The sequence below is a fragment of the Dicentrarchus labrax genome, unplaced genomic scaffold (assembly GCF_905237075.1).
Source record: "Dicentrarchus labrax unplaced genomic scaffold, dlabrax2021, whole genome shotgun sequence".
NCBI lineage: Eukaryota > Metazoa > Chordata > Actinopteri > Moronidae > Dicentrarchus > Dicentrarchus labrax.
Genome location: NW_026136718.1, coordinates 20,579,065 through 20,602,738, shown reverse-complemented (window position 1 = coordinate 20,602,738; position 23,674 = coordinate 20,579,065). Strand labels below are relative to the sequence as shown.

Here is a 23,674-nt window from a genome sequence, read left to right as displayed (position 1 = left end):
TAATTGTTGATTTTTTTTGTGCTGATTGATGACCTCCACCCTTCACCGTTATATTATCGAGCTAGCTTTTAAGCCTCAAATTGTTTTCGCTGTCTGTGGCACCAAAGACAATCACGGGCGTGGCCTCTTTTAAAGCCTAAATCTCACCGAAGAATACACCGCTTGACTATCATTTTCGAACATCCTAAATATGATGATTCACATGGGCTGGCCTCCTTTATTCCTGCTATGGTCGACTCAGTAAATATAGCCCCGTGAGCTCTCACAAAGCTGGGAGCTGTGCTGTGTTAGAGTACCACTCAGAGATGACACCATGGATTGTCACAGTGTGCATCATGTTATTCTCTCCCCAGTGCAGACGGTGCAATCTTTTAATTACAGCACATAGCCATCCATGGGAGATAGACAGTGACTTATTATCACATGCCTCATCAGCCCGGAAACACCACAGAGTGGCTCTTCAGTAAGGGCTCTCGCTGGATGCTCATGGTCCTTTATCAATGCACAGCACTTCACCGCTTCTCTATCAATGCACAGCACTTCACCGCTTCTCTATCAATGCACAGCACTTCACCGCTTCTCTATCAATGTATAGCACTTCAGCACTCGGGTCAGACAGTTTGTTTAGGAGACATTTACTTCATTAGGCTGTGTGGCTGAGACAACTTTACAGTTCTTAATGCAGAACACTGAAAAGAAGATTTCAGTGATTTCAACTATGAATCATTCTTTGTCATATCTTGTTGTACCTCCACTTTTGTACTCTCTTTTGCACTACATTGCCCTATGCTGCTTTGTCAATTTTGAATTTCTCCAAAGGGGGATCAATAAAGGAACATCTTATCTTATTAGAATTTCACACAATTCCAGTTGAAGTGCATCCAAAAACTTGACATGCTAAAGACCTAAAAGACTGGTTCCTCAACTTCTTTTCCAGAAAAGTTGGAACGTCCTGCACTCTGTTTGTTACATGACTACACACAAACTGAGAGAACAGAACGTGCACATGGAAAGCACATGGTCATTTTGTGCTTTGCTTTTTGACGAGAGTTGCGTTAAACTGTGAAGCAGGAAAAAAAAACAGAGGAATAGAGCCTGGTTTCAACATCCCCTATCATAGATCTGGATTAAAGAAGTGGTGCTTTTTGACACAGCCGTTTCATCTCGTCTGTCTGAAGTGTTACTCGAGGACCCCGAGGCTGACGGATGAGTGAGTATGAGTGTGTATTGTTTATGAGTGAGTGTGTGTGTGTGTGTGCGTGTGCGTGTGCAGCTGGGAGGTTTTGATGAAAGAGACAGCCAGATTGGGAAGGACAGCAGAGAGCAGGATGTGAGAGAGGTGTTGAGAACCTGTTTTTTTTTTTATTAATGGATACCGACCTGAGTCACAGACTGCAAGTCTACACAGCACGTGCGTAATCAGCGGAAAAAGATATTTCAACACCTTTGATATGTTCTTTGTCTTCAGTTGGAGAACTCTTCCTGTTTTGAAGTGAGAAGTCAGACCCTAATGCAGACAATACTACTTTAGCACAGCCATGAGAGCATTTCTGTGTGAGCACTGGTACTTCCAGTATATCTACACTTGTAACATGCCCTCAATAGTTTTGACATTCAAAATAAACTGGTTGCAGACTCAGCTCAGAAGGCCTCAAATCGGCACGTGAATGAGGTCAGCACCTCCCAGAGAGAGTCTGAGCTGAAACCTGTGGTTATGAAACAAGTGAAAAGCCCAGTTTTCCACAGGATGGGCAATGAAGGACTTTTCCTGGCCGTGTCACAGAAGCCTGAGGTCATCGCTCATAACAAACAAGAACTGCCAACACATTTAAATCAAGGCGGGAGTTACTGAGGATTCCAATTAATTCAAACCCACAAGTGGGACTGTAACAGTAAGAGTGACTAAACCTTCATCAGATACAAGAACTGATACACAGCAATAGCATTCAAAAAGAGGATCCTGCGTATAAGGGGTTAAGACATCAAGCAGTGGTTATATGGCAAATGCAAGACTGTTCCTTCCCTGTAACTGTGGTTCGACAAGAATGATAAATCAGATTATTTGAAATGCTCTTGTACAAAATACAGCTATCTGCTGCCACCAAGTGGCAGAAACACTCACTGCATCGCTAACAAGCTGGCAGAGAAGCATAGCTGACTTTTCCACACAACGCAGCAGGTCTGCTTAATGAGAAAAGCATTTCCTAAAGACAGTGTGTGAGACTTCTGAAAGTCATGCTGATTAGCTTTTAGTGCAACACTGGTCTGTTCTGTGTAGAAAAGGAAATATATACAGATCTGATTGTCATTAAGTAGCAGGAGAGGAGCATGTTTAAAGAAAACCAAATGGACCACCATGTAATTCCAAATAAATTTATTTTGTAATTTTATCCACTGTACAAAGCAAGCATGGAATCTTCTGGACACTGACGTGACTGAGCTGGAAAAACAGATGGACCATTGATTTCCATCAAAGAAACAGAAAAGATTACCTAGAGAGAGTGAAAAAAAAATACAGTGACTCAGTTTAAAGAATACAATACGTAATACAATGAGAGGCAATATTTCCATTTTAAATTATATTAAGAGCAGTAAATAGTCCTGCATCGTCATCCTGTTGGATTCAACTAATTGACCGGACACCTCTCTAATGGTCAGATCATGGTGGCTGAGATGTCGTACCACAGCTCTCTACTCCAGAGCCTTGACGATGGCCTCGTTGGCCTCTATGCTGATCTGAACTTCTGCCCTCACTGCCTCGTCAGATGTACCGGCCAAGTCAGACTGGGCCTTCTCCAGGTTGGCCTTGGCAGCCTAAAAATAGAATGTGTCACAATGAGAAATGGAAAAAGCAAATGATACACTCCCAATTCAGATATTGTTCCTTAAACACATCGTCATCATCCGGTACCTATTTTAATAGCAGGAAAATCATAGGACCAAGACTTGTCCTGAGAACCTTTAGAGGTTAACTGATGTAAGTAAGTCTGAATAGCAAGGCTGAGCAACGAGTCAAAGTAAGGGGAGTAAGACGAGCAGAGAAAATCCCCACTGCCTCTTTGCTCTGAAAGCTCCATTTGTCACAGTAGTGATTAGAAACGAGAAATGCCAAACATAGCTGGAAGTTAAAGGTCTCCCAGTAGGGATTTGACACATCTGCTATAACTCAACAGTGAGTGACCTTTCCCTCCTTATTAACAGTGTGGGCCCATGTGCATTTTCACTGCAGAGTGGAGGACAACGAGGAAAAAATAACTCATTTACTGCTATGAAGTCAACTTGACAGTGACACTGGCACTACCCAAGGTCAAACACAAACACCTCCGCGGGGCGAGCGCGTAATAACACAGCCTAGCATTAACAAGACTGACATTTAAACAAGGACTCAACATTCAAGTCCTACTGCAACACTGATCAGATGGGTAATCATCAGCTGGGAGGTGCTCATCAGCACAGAGGATCAAAATGAGGGAGGGAAGGGAAAAAAAAAAAATCAAGTTCAAAGAATAGTTTCCGCTGTCAAAGATCATGTCCCTGCTGGGACACAAACCATGGTGAACAATCAGTAATTACGCACGCCTCAACAAACTGGATACGAACACTCATCACAGAAATCTCATTAAAACATAAAAGATCCATAAAGGGTGATTGACACGATCTAGACCGACATTGTGAAGAGAACATTTCTCAACGCTGAGTGGTACAGCACCACCAATGATTCATTTATAATGTTCCACATGTGGAAATGCAGAAGTCTCATTTTAGAAACGTCAACAAAAACACATGTGTGAAGTGTGATTAAACAAAAAGGGGATGTTTCAAAACTTCTCTGTACAGTTTGAGATAAAAACTTACTTCAAATGTACACTGAAGGGAAGATACGCACATTTACAACTGATAAGGACGAAGACTGAACCCTTCGGGTGTAAATGTAATATAAGCACACACACACACCATTATAAATCATATGAAAAGGACAAATTCAGGTTACTGTTTGCCCACTTCAAAGTTCAGAGCCAACTGGACAACAACAGAGCTGCTCAGGATTAGAAACCCTCAAGGACACCTCAGGTGTAAGGAGAATTGCTGCTAGGCCCCTGCTGGTTTTGAAGAACCTGAGTGCAGCTTTGTTCTAGTTTTTTTTTAATAAAACAAATGTAGAAAGAACAACCAGCCCCTGAACATAACTTATCAAAGCTCTAAACATTTAAATGCAATGGACCAAAGGCAACAACAACTGGTATTGTACTGATAACATTGCTTAAAGCTGGAATAGACAATTCATAAAATGTCCTTAATGGTATCAATAACTTTACATGACTCGTTTGTGTTTTGATACTTTGAATCTCAGTCCTCAAGTTCAAAGGCTGTGCTCCTACTAATTAAATGCCACAAATATTGATCTCAGCATTTCAAAAAGGTTCCTCATTAAAAATATCTTGTATCAGATCATCATCACTCATTGCACAGCTTATAATAAGGTGATCAATACCAGTAATAGTTCAAATCACTAAAGGAAATAGAGGGTCATTGAAGGCAATTACAAGATCACCTGTATAATATAACACAATCCAATCAATTACCTCTGAATTAAATAACACTTTTGTGAAACTTATGTTCAGTCTGTTGACGCTGTGTCAAAAAGGTGTTGTTTTTGGTTCTTTCACTGCGATTTTTTTGTACATAGTGCGGCATGTAATTGTTTGCAACATTGCCCGCCCACGTTTAATGCACATATCTAATGGATGATAACTGTGTTAGTGTAAATTGTTTTGTAAAATACACTTCTATTCTCTCATCATATATAAGGGTCATACTGCCCAAAATGAGTATCTAGGATCTATGTGAATGAAGTAAGGTTGACATTATACTCACAGCGACGTCCAGCTGGTCCAAAGGAAAAGCCTCCTCAGCCAGAAGCTGCACTGAAGAATCAGCGTTGACTGTTACTGACCCACTGCTCACTGCGGACACACACACACACACACACACACACACACACACACACCAGTGTTACTAAACATGCAAACATTCAGTCATCCTCACCAGTGCAATGTGCATTATACAGAGTTTCTGCAGGTTTCAAAAGGTTACATCTTTTTTAGACCATTATAAATGCAATTTAAGACCTTGATTGGATTGGATTATAGACTTTTTTTTAATGACCCTGCAGACACCCTGAGCATAAAGCCAGGACCTTCTGCTTCACTCTAGGGCTTGCTGTTCCACAATGTATTTTCTCGTCAAGGGTTTCATTCATTTGTATAAATAGCTGAAACATGACACCTGGGTATTCAGCTACATTCTAAGCTTAGTAGGCTCATACTATTGAATCTGTTAATACTTTAACAAAGATACATATTATTTTGTTAGTATTGCCTAAGCAGAGCTCAGTCTGAAACAGAGATACACGCTGTGAAATCCAGGTGGACAACATAGATACCTCCTAGCAAAATCAACTGCAAATAACTTAACTCAGCATTTCAATAGAAAAACGCACGTATCATGTCAACAATGTTAACCTAAAAAGGGCGGAGAAAAATAGGTGCACAAGAGGCACTGCCAGAAGAAACGCTGAAGAAGGGGGTCCAAAACGTCCATGTGGCAATGTTATAAAGTTTAATGGCAGTGCTGTCCTAGTCTTGTTTTATACACAAGATGTACACCAGTGTCCCCAGACTTTAAACTGAGATCATTAATCTCTTAAATGACTAGTCAGAGCAGATATTAATATTTGAATGCTTTGAACTGACAGGCACATTGGGTAAAAAGAAAACACACAACAAAGCATACACTTAGGAATTCATCATTTATATGAGCAACAGGAAAATGATGTGGAGGCCCTTATGTGTCATAGGCCTGACCCAAGGTCAAACACAGCTTACCAAAGTATTTGATAGTGGAACCGTCATCACCGAAGACTGTGACAACGCCGGGCCTGAGCACCTGCAAGGTGGGTACGTGGGCAGGGAGGATACCGAACGCACCAGTAAGTGTGGGCACGTCGACCTGTTTCACACTGGCCCCGTTGAAAAACACCTAGAGGGTGGAGACAGGAGGTGGCGAGATACATTCACTGACTTATGGATTGTCCTGCAACAGTTAAACATCAACAAATGGTGATGACTGAACAAAGATGCAGCTGCAGAACTGTATCATCTGGAATTCAACTGTGTGCTATTAATAGCCAGTACATTATGGTCTAACACATGTAACGTTATGTTAAATGTTTTTTATGCAACATAATGCATAGGTTTTTAGTGCTAATCTATATTTGTTTATGGTTGGATTACATACATCAGTTCTGCAGCACAATGTGAGGTAGACATGCAGCACTGAGTGGAGCTAGACTCTAATATCTGGAGGACCAGTGGACTGAATTTAGGAAACAATACGTTTGTAGGACGAGATCTACCCACTGACATAAACCTCAAGGTTAGAGAGCTCTGCATATAACACACTCTTGCTGAGCTAAATTCATTTAAACTTCTACATCTAAACACACGTTTAAAAACACAAGCTCATACATTTTACTTTAAAGTTAATGAACTGGGAAAGAGCAACACTTAAGAGCTCCCGTGTTGCTGCTTTGGCACACTGCTGGTCAAAGACAGTGAATGTTGGCCACCGTTAGCCAGCTAGGCTACATACTGACAGTGCAACGGTATAACTGAACTGCATGCGTGCTTTAACCACAATGTCATGTGTCGCAATGATATCAAACCCATGCATTAGTACACAATTGCTCAATGGCCCCCGGAGGCAGACCCTTCTGCATTTAAACAAGAAATGAAGTTAGCCGAACAGCTAAGTTAGCTGGGCCCGAGAAGCCCTCCAATAGCGTTAACGTCATCTAGCTACCTGTGTCGGGGAGGCGAAAGTGAAGGACATCTGCGGGCCACTGGTGGCGGCCTCGGCGTAGGAGCGAGTTTGCCTGAGCACCGGGAGAGCCCGGCGGAGAAATCTGGCTGCCATCATGTCTGAAAATCCGATTTTATTCAAGTACAAGTGAATGACAGAGATCCTCGAGCCCTTGCGTGAAGGCAGTCAGTGTGCGCTTGGTAGGACAAGGACGTTGGTAACCTACCCATAAGGCTTTACGGCGGTGCAAAGGATGCAGGGTAGTGTAGTCTTTTGAAAAAAAAAAAAGAGACAGACAGACGCAGTCAAGGCTGATAATTGTGGTTTGGTTGTGACTTCATTTGTCATGTATTCATCTTGTTAGCGACATCAGTAAGTATTATAATGTGTATCCACTGAAACGTTGTTTCAGCTACTAGCTAGACATTAATAGTGGTTTACACAGGGAAATATTTAGGGAAGAGTAGCCCATTTGGCAAAACGTTAATTCCCCACATTACCTACTGCTCTACTGAGCATACGCCGCCAGTAGATGGCGCCAAAACCATTTGCTGTATGCTACATAGGCCACAATAGATGGGACTCCACTTGTCTGGCTTGGGACCAAGTTTTTGTAGCGCTTATGTATGCCACTTGTATGGCGCTAAGACCCCCCCCACCCCACCCACCCCCACACACACATATATATATATACATACACACACACACACACACACACACACACACACACACACACTTCTGAAGCTGCGCTGCTTCAACACCCCACACCTGTTGCTAGTGACTAGTGATCTAACTAATGTAAAATAAATCAGTAAAAGAAGTAAAAAGAACAAAACAAATGGCTCACAGGTGCAAACATTCACCGACACACTGTCTGTGTAAGTCTGTGAAGAGCATCAGGCTAATTTAAAGAAACCCTTCAATCACTCAGCTTTACCTCACTCTTTGCGTCACGTGGTGCGCCTCTGACTGGGTGGTGGGCGTGTCTTAAACAGTGGGGTTTCATTCATAAATACTTTTAGCTTTAAAATCCACATTAAAGTGTCCACAGAAGATAGTTTCGCGGTATTGGCTTTGCCCCTCCACCCCTCCGTGGACCAGGCTGGTTGAGTAGGTGAGTGCTACCGTCGCTCGTGCCCCGCTCGTCTTGTTGTCTGTGCAGCCAATTCAAATCGTGAGCTAACGTTATACCTTCTCTGTCGGTGTCACCGGACTGATAAAAAAAAAAAAGAAACCCACGGCCGCCTGTGAGATATCAAGATGGCATATTTATTAACCTCTCTGCGCTGCTCGGGGTGTCCCTGCTTCTCATCCATCTTTAAAGTTTACTATCGGCTGCATTTCGTCACGTAATGTGATGTGATTTTTGTTTTGTTTTTTTGTTTCCTTGCTAAAGATTTTATCAGCTGATGCTCCGTAAGGAAACAGCTGCCAGAGACGATCGGAGCTCATTCATTTGGTTCCGGGGAAATAATATTGCGGTAGCGAGCAATAAGAAACGGGATGCTTTCAGTTTCTAATTTTAAACACGGTCTCAAATTACAACCATCACAGTAATAATTTGTTCTGGGGTTGGGGGGGGGTTGTGGTAGTTATGGCACGAAATATAAAAGGCTACTCCAGAGGAAAAGGATTCACTGTATAATAAGAGGGAATGTCGCTGGTGTAGACCGAAATTTTGTTAAGCATGGCGGGACACCCGTGTCTTACCATCTGCTCAGTCAACCAATCAATAGAGCAATCATCAGGGTTTGCAACACCATAGAAGTAAGCAATTCTCAATAAAGTACAAAGCTAGACTGACTGCATAGCTTACTTTTATTATAATAGGTTTATTTGTCCTTATATTTCCTAAAGCCTAACAGCAGAGGGAAAGCAGACAAGTGTAGTTATACTACCTGTTATCTGTTAATAAACTGTATTACTGCATTTAATAAATACATATCTTTTAGCTTGCTTACTGTTGTTAGAGCTTTCTCTCATCATCACCACAAACAGGGGCTGCAAAGGGAATCCTGTCAGCACGCTTTGATGTGCATTTGTTAAATGCTCATGTGATGTCTAACTTATGTACACAAACTGAATAATTAATAAGTCCTTCTTTTGTATGTTTGTTTTTTTTTCTTTTCAGCCATGCAGCACCGCCGTCCCGTTGCTCCGAGGCCAGTGGGCCAGCCCTGAGGGGAATCACTGCTGCTCAGGCTCAGTCGGCTGGGTGGGCTGAGGTAGCTCAGGATGCAGCAAGGGAGCTGAGGAGGAGACTCCTGAGCAACAGCCCGACACACACACACACACACACACACACACACACACACACACACACACGCACTCTCACATCCAGAGCTGCTGCTGCGCACTGCCCTCCATCAGGGTAAGACACTGGGATGGTAGAAAGCAGGATGTGGTACAGTACTGCAAAGGAAAGCATTGTGGTCACCGCCTGATGTGTGTTTCCCGTAACAGTTTTCATGCTTGGATGGTAGATGCAGGGAGTTAGACAGGCTGGCAGCAAAGAGCTCAGCAGTAGCTTACAGGTTGTGGTGCCGAAGTTGAGTGCTGCAGTGACTGGCAGGCGAGCAAGGAGTACTGAGTGCTGCTGGCATGTTGCTTCTACCCTGTTTGGTGAGTAGATCAGTCCAGGGTGTGTGTGTGTGTGTGTGTGTGTGTGTGTGTGTGTGTGTGTGTGTGTGTGTGTGTGTGTGTGTGTGTGTGTGGGCGTTTGGTGCAGCAGTAGCAGTATTAATGGCTATCATCTGTAAGAGCAAACGCATAGCAGCAGCGGTAGTGGAACTCAGCTGCTGGAGCCAGTGTTTAAGTAAGAGCTCTCTCTTTCTCTCTTTTCTGTGTGGGAGGTAGATGGAGAGTCTTCAGGCTGATATGGAATTATGGATGATGATTTGCAGTCGAGATGCTAGCATTTGCATCTTCTGTGGGATTGGAGGCATACGTACCAGCACATGCTTTACACACACACACACACACACACAAACACACACACACGCACACGCACATTTGGTTTCTGCTTCGTCTCGCAGTCTTTAGAGATGCAACAAGGTCTTTCTGTTGCAACGGGCATCTTCTATCTCATTAAACAGTGCGATATAAATGTTTTCTTGCTATGTTATTAGACCTCAGTCATCAATAAGTGACTGCAAAACCACTCGTTACTCTACAGAAGTTTTGCTTCTGTTCACTTGCACAGTGCGTCTGGAGTTAATAACACAGATAAAATGCAGCATCTTTGGTGGATGACTTTGAGTGTGTTTGCTTGCCTACTAATATCCTGGTTATGATCGGGTTTTTGGAGTATCCTGGCTATAATTCGCCCATGTAAACAGCTTATTCTTGTTTCAGAAACAAACATTGGAAATGCTACCTGGAGTACTCCAGTTAAAACCGGGATACTGTGGCGTGTAAACACCCCGTCCAGGTTTCTGAACTTTCATTGCTGGTACAGAACATAGTGGCCAAGATGGTGAAAAATCAAGACACACTTGCAACAGACAATCAGAAAGCTGGATACTGTCATGATCGTGTATACAGAGATATGAATAACCAGGTTCCATGTAAATGCCTTATCCTGAAAATGAAAACAGGATAAGACTGAAAACCAGCGTTCTTGTGTGCATGTAAACGCTCTCCTTGTGTTTGGATGAACAGCATCAGTGACAGTCATTTCCTCTGTGTGTGTGTGCTCATGTGTTATCTCTCAGGGGGACTCTCTAGTTTGCCTGGACCATGAGCAATGAGTCTACCGTCTGGACCATCCTACCAGAAAACTCCACAGTAAGCCTGCCTTTCGCCACTGGCTTATTCTCAAACTTCCTGTGTGTGTGTGTGTGTGTGTGTGTGTGTGTGTGTGTGTGTGTGTGTGTGTGTGTGTGTGTGTGTGTGTGTGTGTGTGTGTGTGTGTGTGTGTGTGTGTGTGTGCGCGCGCGTGTCCACCAGAACCCTACTTTTCCTCATATTCTCTTCTGGCCGATTGACTGGCTAATAGAGAACATCCTGACCTGGACCTGAAATAATTAAATCTCTGATCTAATCTCAGCTTTAATTTCCCCTCGCAGAGAAATTACAATGTGACGTCAAAGTATAGCGCTCGTTAACACTTGCTGTGCGCTCTCATTTCCCCAGGGTGGAGGTCAGCATGACACTCCACCTATAAGATCGTCTTTGTGATGTATCGAAAGTCTGTGTAACTGCAGTGTTGCTGCCTGCTGTAGTTCTTTAGTTTTCCACTCGTGTTTGCTAACTGTCATTTTTATTTATACCATTTCAATCTGTCTTCTGTAGCCTACTTGGGTACTTACTGGGGAAAAATTAGATAAACAAGCTAAATTCAACTTATTTTTGATGGAAAAAATGACAAAGTAAAGGAAATAAAGAAATAAATCTATAAGAATTGGCAATTTGATAATAAACTAATGTAAAAAAAAATTATTTATACAGTTGAGATAGAATAGATGTGTTTATAAAAGCATGAAATAATTACTGAGAAGCAGAAGAAACTGAAATACATATATATAATTATTCATGTATTATATTCTGAATTTATTTGACCATTTTATTTATTTATCCAGGGCCAGTGTTTTGTCTGTCCATTCTGGGCTACTGTAGAAACATGGTAGTTCAACGTGGCGGACTCCGCAAAAGAGGACCCGCTCCCTCTGTAGATAAAATCAGCTTATTCTAAGGTCACAAAAACACAACAGTTCTTATTTTCAGGTGATTACAGAAAACTAAAGGACTAAATGTGGACTCAAATTAATGCAAGTGTTGCGATGAATGCTATGTACAGACAGACAGCAATATTTATTTGTGAAGTAGCAGATCATACTTTTGCAGCAAAAGACATACAGTTTATTTTACAAGTTTATTGTCAGTAGTAGCTTTCAATCTGCTTTTCGTGCAAGCTTATGGACAAACTTTTATCCTAACAAAACTAACTGAGTATTGTTGTTTATGGGGTCTGTACCAGTGCTCCTTGTGTGGTTCATTATCCCAGCTGCAGTCCTGCCTTTGAGAGCTTTCCCATAGCTAAGGTACACTGTAGACAGGTTAATAGCCCTGGTATTTATTGATTAATTGTACTGTTGCATTTATAGATTCAGGCCAACCAGCCAGTGGGGCTAAATCAATTTTTTTAAGCTGCATGGTGTTACTGGAAAAGTAAAACAGCTGCACAGTAAGGTAGTCAGAGGTTGTCAAGGTAGTCAAATCTAGGCTGTTAGGCAGTTCATGTGTCATTTATCTGCTTACATGAATGACATACTGATGGTACGTCTCTGTATCTTCTTACAAAACTGTGACTTGTGGATCTGAACTGAAATACAACTGATTGTATTTCATAAAAGGGCTAAGTGGCAAGACTAAAGTAGTATCTATCTATCTATCTATCTATCTATCTATCTATCTATCCATCCATCCATCCATCCATCCATCCATCCATCCATCCATCCATCCATCCATCCATCCATCCATCCATCCATCCATCCATCCATCCATCCATCCATCCTCAGGAGATCCCATTCGTGGCCGAGGAGCAGCAAGATGGCTATGTGCTCCTCCTGGTGATCCTCTCCATCTTCCTGGTAGGAACGCTGATCTTCGTCTCTGTCTTCCTCATTGTTTGCCGCCGCGGCTGTCGAGGAGGGAAACTCTGTGCCAGGTTCGATGCAAATTTACGCATTACATGTGGCAGTTCAACACCCTCATCCACTGTTTAGCAGTATAAGATTGAACTCCAGAACACTGTAAGGAACCAACAGTATGGACCCAATATAAGACGTCTTAATAAAAGCAGCAGCTGCACAATTTAATAAGAACTGTAATAAATGATAACTTTATGATGTTCACTTTTTGTTGACACTGTGCCACAGAGTTGTTCAGTTAACTCTCTGGTGACAGAATGCGCCCCGTGTTGTATTGGTTTTCATTATAATACATAAAATTTTAGCCTGGTGTCCCTGTTATATAATCCCTCAAAACCTCCTCTGATGCAGTCCAACACAATAACACCAAACTTTACATCCTTAAATCAACACCACTCCTACGCAGGTTCAACAAAAACTGAAGACTCTTTGCTTCACAAAGGTTTCGTTTAGTCTGCAGATCTAGGTACAGGTGGTCCTTTTACTGTGTTGCACGAAAGCACACGTCTGCACACACGAGTACACACAATCTGTTGACAGACGGAGACTACTCTTCCTGAGCTCACATGCAACTACTATTTAGTGACAGGCTGTTGAATGTGTATACACTTACATAATAGATAAAGCTCATCGCAGTTACAAATGAAGCTAACTACTTCCCGTGGAATCGTCCAGTTTTCTCCACCCAGTGAGAATGATTCCATTAACAAACGTGATTCATCTGTGCTTATTCAGAAGTAACATGGCTACCCTCGGGACACTTTGTCCCTCTCTACAGCAGCACGCATCATCAAGTACACTTGAATATATGAGAGCACAACGACTAGATGCAGATAAACAGAGGGCACAGAGGCTGAGCCATGAAAAGGAGAGGCTTGCCGGGGGAGAGCAGAGGAGAATTGGGCAGACTGGTACAAATGATGAGTGTAATGAGATTTCATAGCAGCCATCGGCTGTGATTAATCTCGCGTCTCAACCCAGCCCCCTGTGCACACAGAGAACACGCACACAACCACACTCAGTATTGGGAAGCGGGAGCCACAGAGGAAATGAAAGACAAGAAGAAGCACAGATCGGGGTGGACGGAGAAATCCCTCAAGTCGCTTCACACTCACACACAAACACACACAGGGAATGCAGCTGTGCACAAAGAAATCACACGGAGAGAAATGACAGGGAAGAGCTTTCAGTTTCTCTTTTCTGCCTCATAAAGTACATTTTGGCCATGGGATTAAAGAAGCTTAGCTGGAGGATCAGCACCAGTTAAGGATGTTGAAATGGGAAGGTTTAAAGACAAAATATACCAAGAGAACAAACAATATGACCTTTATTGTGTATTTTCTCTGTGCCCTTAAAGATGAGTGGAAACGTGCAATCCAATAAAGCACCATGCTTTATCAGTTCAAGAGGTCCCCTGGCCCTAAAGGTTATCAAGTTACTGGCAATGATTTAGGCCCTCATTGATTATACAGCCAGGCAGACAGCCATTTAAACAAACATCCTAGTGAACATTCAGTCCTATGGTTCTTACAGTTGTCCTATAGCTGGATTTTTACATCTGTGTGTGTATTTAAACTCACTCTGAACAGAAAGGTCAAATAGTACCACAGCTGATCATGAAGCCTTGTGCTGTGGTCGCCCATGTGGATGCCCACATCAGTAGGGTTTGACAGATGAAAGACAGACTTCAGGGGTAATCATGTCACAGCATTGATCTGAATGTTTCTGTGTGCCCCAGGGCCAGCGATGACCCTGAGAAAACCAACACCACCTACGTGGAGAAGGCTCAACCCACCCATGGTAAGAGAAAAATAGACAAAGAGGAGGAAATGTAAGGAGGGAGGGATAAGGGAACAGATAAAAGAGGCAAGTAAGTAAGTGAGAGAGGGAGGAGTAATGGAGACAGGCAGGCTGGGGGATGGAGGGATTGGGTTGATGGAAGCAGGGATATTTTTATCGCGTCAGCACAAACGTGTAATGTCTATTCCATTAAAATATTGTGATCTCGACCCAATTAGTTTAAGTAGCTGTGCCATTCCTGGAACACATTTTGACATTTTGGGACCAGTGGATGCACTCTATCTCCAATGAAAATGATTTATTAAAGGAAGCATCAGTTAGGCACCAAGCTGCTTTTGTAAGGCTTTTTTGTTTAGTTTTTGAGTCAGCAGTTTTTGGTCTGAACATGAGATGCTTCACTTCAGTTATCCAGTCAGTGAAATATACAGTATAGCAGAAATGGGTTGACTGAAATCATTGTGGGAGTATTTTATGCCATCATTACATAGCTGACAGTAGAAGGATATCAGCAGATGAATGGGTAGAGATGCAGCTAAGGTCCTAGGGTAGACCTGAACTGTTGGTGCCATGAACCCCTGGGCCACCAGGACTCCCACACTAACAACAGAGCTATAGTAATCCAATAATTTATTGGATGAAACATCACCTGTTACGTTACCAAAGGGCAGACACAAAATGTGAGAAAACAAGACTTTATAGCTAATGTCAGTATGCTAACATGCTCACAGTGATGATGCTAACATACTAATGTTGAGCAAGTATGTCCACCACCTCAGTTTAGAGTGTTAAGATGCTAAATTTAGCTAAATCGCACGGAATGTGAATATTTGGTTACAAACCAAAGTAATTGACAAATTAACATCTTAGCCAATCCATTATTTAGATGTTGAGATATTTACTTAATGATGAGTCAGAAGATCATCACAGTAGGCCTCATCTTCTGGGGACCATGAATGTTGTTGACATATTTTAGTCCGGCCCAATAGACCAACATTACACTATTGTCAGGAGTTACAATGAAACAAAAAAAAAATTCTATCTATATAATTTTCTGTCTTTCGCTCTACCTATCTGTCTGCCTCCTCTGTCTCCTTCCTTTTGCATCTCCAGAAATCACCATCAGGGTGGATGAGTCAGAGTGCCTGTCAATGGCCAGCTCTCACGACCAAGAGACTGAGCGCTTCCTCTCCACGGGCATCACCGGCCGCCGTGTCTCCTTCAATGAGGCTGCACTCTTCGATCACGGCAAGAAGGCCCAGGAGAAGGGGCGCAGGTCAGAAAGGCAACCCATACACACAAGCGCACATTTGCAAACCTCTGTTCGTAAAGGGGGGGGCTTTGCTCCTTTCTAACATCAAAGGATGTATATATTTTACTGTGTCCATCTCCCTTGTATCTTAGTTTCGGCTAAAGCATTGATTCAGAATGCATTATGTTTGCTGTGGACACAAAGAGCCTCACCCTTTCTTACTTCCCTGCCCTACTTTTCTCTTAAAGCCCTGAGCCTAATATGCAAATCCATCAAAAGAATTATTCTGTGGGGCTAAATGCAGAATCCAGAGTAGACTCTGATGGGTTTGAAGTCAGATATTTCCCATGGCTGTTTGTCTCTTGTGCCTGGATAAGCATTATGATTTATAACTTACCAGTCACGTTCCATCTTGCAAGGATTTAATGGCTTATTATTGAACTGCATGTTGTTTTCCCCAGGTACACTCTGACCGAGGGCGACTTTCACCACCTGAAGAACGCCCGGCTCACACACCTCCACATCCCTCCTCCGGCACTCAAGATAGTCACCATCCACGAGTGCGACTCGGCCGAGAACAGCATCACCATGACAACACGCCCTGTCACTAAGTCAGCACTTTCCATCTTCCAGGTGACAGCCTTTAACCTGTTATTACTCTTGATGCATCATTAGCCTTGACTGGGGCCAATTAGAACATCAATTACTTGGGTCAGGGCAAGAAAATCAACCTAATGTCCCCAAACACAGGAATCGGGGAGCTCTCTGCCTGCTCATTGCAACAGGCTGTGCGCATTGATTTCCCATTTAGGTGAGGCTATACAATCACAATGCTGGGCTGACAGTTGGAGAGGGAATGTGGACTTGATTTTCATTCAGAGATAATACCTAAACATGAAAACAAACTTTGGAAGTTGACCTGCGTTACTTACTGTAGTTGTGCAACTCTGAATAACTGGATTAATCAAAAGAGAACAGACATGTTCAACAATTGATTCAGGAAGGATAAAAGTGTAATTTTTCATGTATGTTTCCCTTCAGCCGATGCTGTGCCCCCTACCACAAACAGCATTGACCAGCCTGAGTGTCAATCCTAGCTGTGCCCTCCCTGGAGACACTCTCAACTCTGTGGTGGACACCAGCTTCAGTGAGAACACTATTGCTCTCAGCACTAAAGAGCCAAGCTCTGTAAGTTACCTCCAGCTACTGTAAAATATACAATATTCAACACCGGACGATGACTATTAGTCACAGTAATTATGATGAAGAAATTCCTAAATTTGACATGTCACACTGTCATTTGCTTGTGATTTTCTTGCTGAAAAACCGCACATTAAAAAAACACAAGTGCAAATATCTCACAGGTACTGAGAGCGCATACAAATGACTTGTAAGAGCTCAGGTTTGTTGAGTTAATTATTTGTAGAGTGATGGGTTTTCTTAAGATAGTCTCTCAGTACACCAACCAGCCAGCCAGTCAACCGGTGAGTCATCTGTCCTGACATGAGAGGGTCATAGAGCCTGAGGGAGGACCAACAAGAGTGATGGCTGATGGGTAAACAAGGAAGTCCGTGTGGAACATCATTGTCAGAAGGGATTATGCACACACCACTACCACTAGTCTTGTCAGGTTTTCTTTCTGACCCGTGTTTCTCTCTCTGCTCAGATCGAGATGATAGGAGCGGGGCCCCAGGGCAGAGGCAGCAGTGTCAGTGTTGGAGAAGGGGTCGTGGTGGGGAGCGGTTCCCCTTCTGCCGGCGGCGCAGGAAGCCAGGGGCCCATGCTGCAGTTCTTCACTAAACTGCGGCGCCATGCTAGTCTGGAGGGGGCCAGTCCCTACTTCAAGATCAAGAAATGGAAGCTGGACAGCAGCCAGAGAGCCTCGAGTCTGGACACCAGAGGTAATGGATCCTTGATGGTGTAAAGTACATTTCTATTATATTGTTTTTAGAAACGATCTGTGCTAATGCAGCAGGGAAGTGCAACACTTTTTTTGTGGTTCTTTGTAGAAATCTGAGAAAATAAAGTTATACATTACATACTGTTGGCGGTTTCTTTCTTAGGTGTACTTTTTCTATTTATTTGTGTATCTCGTATTTTTGGCAATATTCTCTGGTGGTAAACAGACAACGGTTAAGCAGGGGGCTCCAGCAGCCAACTGTGATACGCCTGTGCCTGCTAAGAGTCGGATATATACACAGACACACACACGTACAAGACAGATGGCTCAATGACGTAGAGATTGGTCGTTCCAAGTCAATTTGAGCCCCTGAGTAAATCCTCCCTGCCGATCCCCCGATCCCAGGCTCAGTCCTTATATCATAGCAAGGGAGCAGAAAAAGATCACAAAATCCCATCAGAAACCTCAACAGTTGATGGAAGCTTATCCTGAATTATGTGTCACTTCACTCCCGCCCGCACTTTGCGCAACTTGTACAACTCACTGCTCTTTCCCCATGTTCGGCATCACTCACCAGGCTCTCCAAAGAGGAGACAGTTCCAGCGGCAGCGGGCCGCCAGCGAGAGCATGGACCAGGACGACAACGACGCGCACCACATAGACCTCATCCAGTACATCGCCCGCACCCAGAACGTCACCTACTGTCCCAGCCAGCCCACCGCACGCCTCCTCTCTCCTCCTTCCACACCACCCCCCTCCCTCGGCAGGTATCTTTAATTCCCTTGCCATTCATCCCGTCCACTGCTTTGCTGCCTTGCACTCATTTCTTTACTGTAGCTAGAGTATGGTAATGATATACAGTAGGATATGGCTCTAAGTCCCAATTCTTCACCACTTTGCCCTAACATAAATGTATGCTTTTATAAACAGTGTGAAACCACCATTGCATAAAAAATGGGATACAGGACAATCTAAAAAGAAAAGTCATAGCCAAGAAAATTTGACTGTAATTCATTGAAAAATATAGGACATTATATAAACTGTCTTCTTGTCTTTTTTTAGACTAATTGTTTTGCTATGCCATCTAATTAGATTAAAACACACCATGCTGTGTCACTGTAAATACTCCCTAACCACACTGATTTATAGAGTTATAAACAAGAGTTCTTTCAAAACCAATTTCACGATTTGAAGCCAGATGTAGGGGATTCCCAGAGTGCACTTTTTTTTTTTTAAAGAGTGGTGTGGAGAATCGGGAAGGAGGGTTTATATCTGGCATAGGAAACCATTCCATCGCTGACATGGTCTGATAATGTCATGATGTCCGCAGAAGTGCAGGGGTCACTGCACTTTTGTTATTTTAAGTTTGCAATTATAGCAATGCAGATTTTGCCCAATATTAGGTTATGCAACAATAATAACCAATCTCCCAAAGTATTCTCTTATATAAACATTTATTTTCCTTCACTGAATATTAAATTAAACAGTATTTCCTGTGTATGTTTGCAGATGTTTGTTGTTGAAAATAAAAGGAATTTCCTGGAAGCTGCCGTGAGTTAAGACATTTGATGATCCCTGTGCTCCTTTACAGTTTATTGTTACTGATAAAACCCAAGTTGTGTTTCATACAGTATGGATTCTTTAAACCTGCTGTCCCGAGATAAAAGCAGGAGACTGGAGTTTTTGAGCAAACGTGGCATCAGTATTCAGCTAAGTTCAGTTTAAGGACATGCAACAGCAGCCATTGCAAATCATTCTGTGCACTGTGAACACAGCCATGTCTCAGATGAATGTGTGATTTAGGTAAATTCTCTGACACTAACGCTTGTTTCGCATGTCTGTGTGTTTCTTCCCTTCCTCTTCTCCTTTCTTTCATTTTATCTCATCTCTCCACACCTGTGTGTACACTACAGGGTAGAGGTAGAGGTGATGGTGGAGCCCAGCTGCCGCCATGGAGGACCAGGGGTGATTGGCCTATCCCCTGATCCCCAAGACGAAGCACTGTCCCTGGCAAGACGGGATGGTGCAGACCCTTTGGACCCCCTAGATCACCAGGACCCCCAGTCACTTTACAAAGACATCTGGTCCCTGCGCGCGACACTGGAACAGTATGCAGCCTCTGACCAGAGCAGCAACAATGACAGGAACTCTGTCTGCAGTGATGCTGACAGTGTTTGTTCACTGGGCGGACGCACAGAAACAGAAAGAGGAGGGCTTCCCAGCTATCCATCCCAGGATTTAGGAGATGAGGCAGAGGGTGGAGAGGATGACAAGGACATTTCGATGTATATGGATGAGAGGTTGGGTGGGAATGAGGGAAAAAAGAGAAAACAAAAGAGCACTGAATCAGAGCGAGGGGGCAGCGACGGAGAGACAGGGACTCGTAAATTGCTGCAGATGGACAGCGGCTATGCATCGATAGAGGCTCCATCTCGTGGTCCAGAAGACCTGCGACTGTTCGGGAGCATCAGCGGAAGCCCGAAAGACAGAACGGCCCACGAGAAAAGGCACCACTTTACCAACGCAGGGCGAACCGGCACTATCGGTGAGAGCTTTGAGTCTCATCTCTTTGAGGAGGAGCGGGAAGATGAGCTGTTGGGTGCCATTGGAGGAGTTTCCATAGAAACAGGTGCTGGCTCACTGAGTTGGTTTCCATATGGTCAGATGCTCACACCTCGAGAGGCTGCACAGCCTTCACCCCAACCTCCAACGCTGCACCGGAGAGACTACAGCATAGATGAGAAGACAGACGCCCTCTTCCATGAGTTTCTCCGCCACGACCCTCAGTTTGACCAGCAGGAGTCGCCACTAAGGAAGCACCGGTCCCGAATCCACCTCCGCAAGCAGTGGCAGCGGCACAAACAGTGGAGCGACCCCGGCGTCAGACACTTGCAGTCTTCTTTTGACAGACACCGGACCCCTCTAAGGAGGGGTGACAGTGTGAACTACCCACTAGACACAAGCTACCACAGCACGCTCCCCCGTATCATCAGTGCTCCTGACGAGGAGACCAGCGAGGGGACCGGTAGCACCCCTGACACTCCAAAGGTAGAGCAAACCACTACTGGTAATGGGGGCAACGACAGGGAGCAGGGTGTCACTGTCAGAGGCACAGAGGACCACATCTCTTCTTCTCCACCAACACTTCATCCTTCTATCTCTGAGAAAGACGGAGGGCTGGGTGAGCACCATGACCCTCAGGAGGACAGCAAACAATCTGGACCCCCTCTCGAGCCCCCGGACGAACGCTCGTCCCCTCAGCTGCCCGACTCCTCGGGCTACGGCCCGCAGACCATCACAGCAGAGCTCACAGACAAACTGACTGCTAACCTGGATGAGAGGCTGTACATGGGCCTTCGCAGGATCAAGGACACAGCCACTGAGTGTGTGACGGTGACAGCCACACACGCTTCTCCGGACCACAGCCCAGTGTAGCAGGGCTCCAGTCGTCCTCCTCGTCAACCTCACTCCTGCTGACACACACTTTTTTTCTTTCTGTCTGATTTGTCTTGCCTCACTTTAAATGTCTCTCTCTATACAGCTTGAATGGTGTGATCATACCCATCAACACACAATGAAAAGTGTGTTTCATATTAATCCATAATTAAACACTCATCTTAGATTCAGTTGATCCCCTAGAAAGGCAGCCAGTCTTTCTTCACGCCTGTTGAAACGAAACAAAGCTGTTCAGTGTTGCCATTTAACGGTTCACTGTTGAAAAAAAGATACAATTCAAAATAATGACAGAGCTAACATATCAAAAATCATACAGTTTTAGTAAAAATTGTTTCCTTGTGTTTCTGTGAGTCTGTGTCCATCTCTCCTGCTGTCATTCTTGTCTCTGCTCCCCAGTATGAATAAGTGAAGCTGAGGGCCAGTATGGCCTCTGTACTCATTGATCCACTGTGAAACCAGGTGCTATTAGACAAGTTGAAAGCTTGAATCTGGACACAGGTTACTTTGCTAGTCCCATGACCATGCATTAGTAGAAAATTAGTAGTATAATCGCTATTCATGAGCTACAGACTAATTTAGAATAGCATAATTGATCTATCAAAGCTATATTAAGCATACTTCAGTTGTTGACACTGGTTGTTAAGATCAGTAGTTCCCAACCTATGAGGGTCCCAAGAGAAGTGAGCAATGATCAAACTAATTAGAAAGAAAAAATATGTTTCTTTTACATAAAATTAAAGTGATTTTATTCCGCTTTGGTAGTGAAGGACATGTCTGTCCCACTAACGTCATTTTTAGTCAACATGGAAGCGGTGTTAGCGATTGCTTGCAGCAGTTAAAAAATATTATGTTAACGTTTCTCATTGATTGATGAAATATGTCGATATTCGATATAAGAGTTGTTATTTCTATAAGCTGACTTACTTGCTTGCTTGTGGCTATTTTTGTGGCCATTTTTTCAGTTTTTTCATGGATGTAGCCAAAGCTAGCTATGTAGGAAGATGACGTCCCCATTTTTGAATCCCGCCCACAAAGCTCTGATTGGTGGATTGTTTCTCCAATCCAATATTTTTGTACATCTGTATTGCTTAAATGACAATGAAAACTGACAGCGTGGTAGGTTTGAAGACGTCAGTTTCTGCGGCAACAGACAAAACTAGCAAACTAGACAGCCACTAGCGCTCCGGTATGATGGCTCTTTATCAGTCACAGATATGACAGTAACTTACAACTCCATAAGCTACGACTCTCAGTACTCTGGCCATCGCTGACATGACCTATGTCCTAACAGGGAGAACAATCTCTTGTCTTGTGCACGGTTTACAGCCATGAGGTGGGCAGTTACGGTAAAGCCATTAGACAAAACGACTGTCCTCACAGATGTTCGGTGTTTCTTGAATTTATAGGAAAGGCATGCTTCCTTGTGCATGGGGCTCTCAGAACAGGCTTTATCAGTTCACATCTGACTTTCATGATTTCCCCCTCCTCTTCCTCTTCTTCTCCTGAGAAAGTTGGCAGTGCAGTAGATGCCTCCCGGGGGGGCGAGGACTTCACTTCCTGTCGGCTTACAAAACCAGACTGAACAAAGATGTTATTTGTAGTTAATCCGCTATATTTTTTTCACTTATTTGGCTTCTTCTGTGCGACTAAAACAAAGCGATACTGCCATTCAGATAAAACCCCATCAGCAGATTACGTCCTGTGGGCAAAGAATGCAAGTAATGGCCAGAATTATGTTTGAAAATCAATTTCTTGCCCACAGATCTCTGCTTTTACATCCTGAGCGGTGGCAGTAGGTTTATTGCAACCCAATTTCACTCATAAAATCGTATTCTCAGAGGTGCTGTTGGGCTTTCCGTCTTTCCTACGTGCAGCGAGGGGAGCCGCTGCACAAGAGGTTGTTGAATATTAATTATAACAAAGGAAGGATTCCGGCCTTTCGTCACACCTCCCTTTTCCTCATTCTTTAAGGCTGCTACGATGCAGTACATTGAAAGGACTGAATAGCAAATCAGGAGAAAAACATTATCCTCCTCTCTTTGTTTGGGTGTGATGATGATGCTCCTTTCCAGCCTGCCCAGATTAGATCTTCCTGACAGGAGTCTTCTTTTGTGGCTAAGTGGACTCTGAGGCAGGAGCCGCGTTCCTCATTAGGAGAGCAATGGCTCAGATGAAAGGAGATAAACTCAAATATGGAGTAGGAAGGGTAGTGATTTTTTATTTTTTTGCTCTCTCCTCTCTTTTACGTAGCCCCCCCCTCTCTCTCTCACACACACACACACACATACATTGAACCATTATGTCACCATGAATAAACACTATGTGCTCTGGCACAATTTTCTGCAATCAAATGACATTCTTTTTATGACAGTGCTAATCAGCAGAAAGGAAATAAAATCCCCCTCTCAATTGTGATGGAAGTGATGCGTCCCTGATGATAGTAATTACTCTCTATTCTGACAGGTCTGGAGAGAGGGGGAGACCGCCGCATTTCCCTCAGATCAGAAACTCAGAGCTGAGTCAGTAGAGGTAGCGACAGTACAGCGACCGCAACATTTGAAAGAAAATGGCCATAACGGTTGATTTCAAACCCGTACATTTGTACAAAATTTTAACTTTGCTGTGTATACAAGCACAAAGCCACAGGAGCTAGACTAAATCAATGTCCTTTACTAGATTTAGACAGATACTGTATAACTGGGGACACTGTGTGTTTGTATACTAACCAGTAGCCTGTCAAATGCATTGATGCATAGT

The 23,674-nt window shown here is 43.5% G+C and overlaps 2 protein-coding genes across 7 annotated transcripts; one reads left to right on the top strand and one right to left on the bottom strand.

Annotated features, from left to right (window-relative positions):
* Positions 1 to 2,359: 2,359 nt before the first annotated feature.
* atp5f1d (ATP synthase F1 subunit delta) lies at positions 2,360 to 7,090 on the bottom strand. Of its 2 annotated transcripts, none has more exons than XM_051376590.1 (5): positions 6,862 to 7,090; positions 5,886 to 6,039; positions 4,876 to 4,964; positions 2,644 to 2,814; positions 2,360 to 2,492 (listed from the first exon to the last, which is right to left on the bottom strand). In XM_051376590.1, the coding sequence occupies exons 1-4, from the start codon at positions 6,976 to 6,978 to the stop codon at positions 2,692 to 2,694; spliced, it is 483 nt and encodes a 160-aa protein (XP_051232550.1). In that variant the 5' UTR covers positions 6,979 to 7,090; the 3' UTR covers positions 2,360 to 2,492; positions 2,644 to 2,691. The 2 variants fall into 2 exon arrangements, with proteins under 2 accessions (XP_051232550.1, XP_051232549.1); XM_051376589.1 differs by having other exon boundaries at positions 2,683 to 2,814; positions 6,862 to 7,089.
* A 759-nt stretch (positions 7,091 to 7,849) lies between these two features.
* Positions 7,850 to 23,009, top strand: cbarpb (CACN subunit beta associated regulatory protein b). 5 transcript variants are annotated; one of them, XM_051376587.1, is made up of 11 exons: positions 7,850 to 7,975; positions 8,993 to 9,086; positions 10,575 to 10,647; positions 12,381 to 12,529; positions 14,251 to 14,312; positions 15,423 to 15,585; positions 16,023 to 16,194; positions 16,603 to 16,749; positions 17,228 to 17,462; positions 18,039 to 18,228; positions 19,375 to 23,009. In XM_051376587.1, exons 3-11 carry the CDS (start codon positions 10,600 to 10,602, stop codon positions 20,894 to 20,896), a joined length of 2,688 nt encoding a protein of 895 aa, XP_051232547.1. In that variant the 5' UTR covers positions 7,850 to 7,975; positions 8,993 to 9,086; positions 10,575 to 10,599; the 3' UTR covers positions 20,897 to 23,009. The 5 variants fall into 5 exon arrangements, with proteins under 5 accessions (XP_051232547.1, XP_051232544.1, XP_051232545.1 ...); XM_051376584.1 differs by having other exon boundaries at positions 8,993 to 9,232; XM_051376585.1 differs by having other exon boundaries at positions 8,993 to 9,483.
* Positions 23,010 to 23,674: the final 665 nt, after the last annotated feature.

Coding starts and splice junctions, on each gene's coding strand:
- cbarpb (XM_051376587.1), top strand. CDS start 10,600: ATGAGCAATGAGTCTACCGTCTGGACCATCCTACCAGAAAACTCCACA. Junction 17,463..18,038: donor CTCGAGTCTGGACACCAGAG/GTAATGGATCCT, acceptor ATCACTCACCAG/GCTCTCCAAAGAGGAGACAG. Junction 18,229..19,374: donor CCACCCCCCTCCCTCGGCAG/GTATCTTTAATT, acceptor TGTACACTACAG/GGTAGAGGTAGAGGTGATGG.
- atp5f1d (XM_051376590.1), bottom strand. CDS start 6,978: ATGATGGCAGCCAGATTTCTCCGCCGGGCTCTCCCGGTGCTCAGGCAA. Junction 6,040..6,861: donor CTTTCGCCTCCCCGACACAG/GTAGCTAGATGA, acceptor TCCACCCTCTAG/GTGTTTTTCAACGGGGCCAG. Junction 4,965..5,885: donor TTCCACTATCAAATACTTTG/GTAAGCTGTGTT, acceptor GTGTGTCCGCAG/TGAGCAGTGGGTCAGTAACA.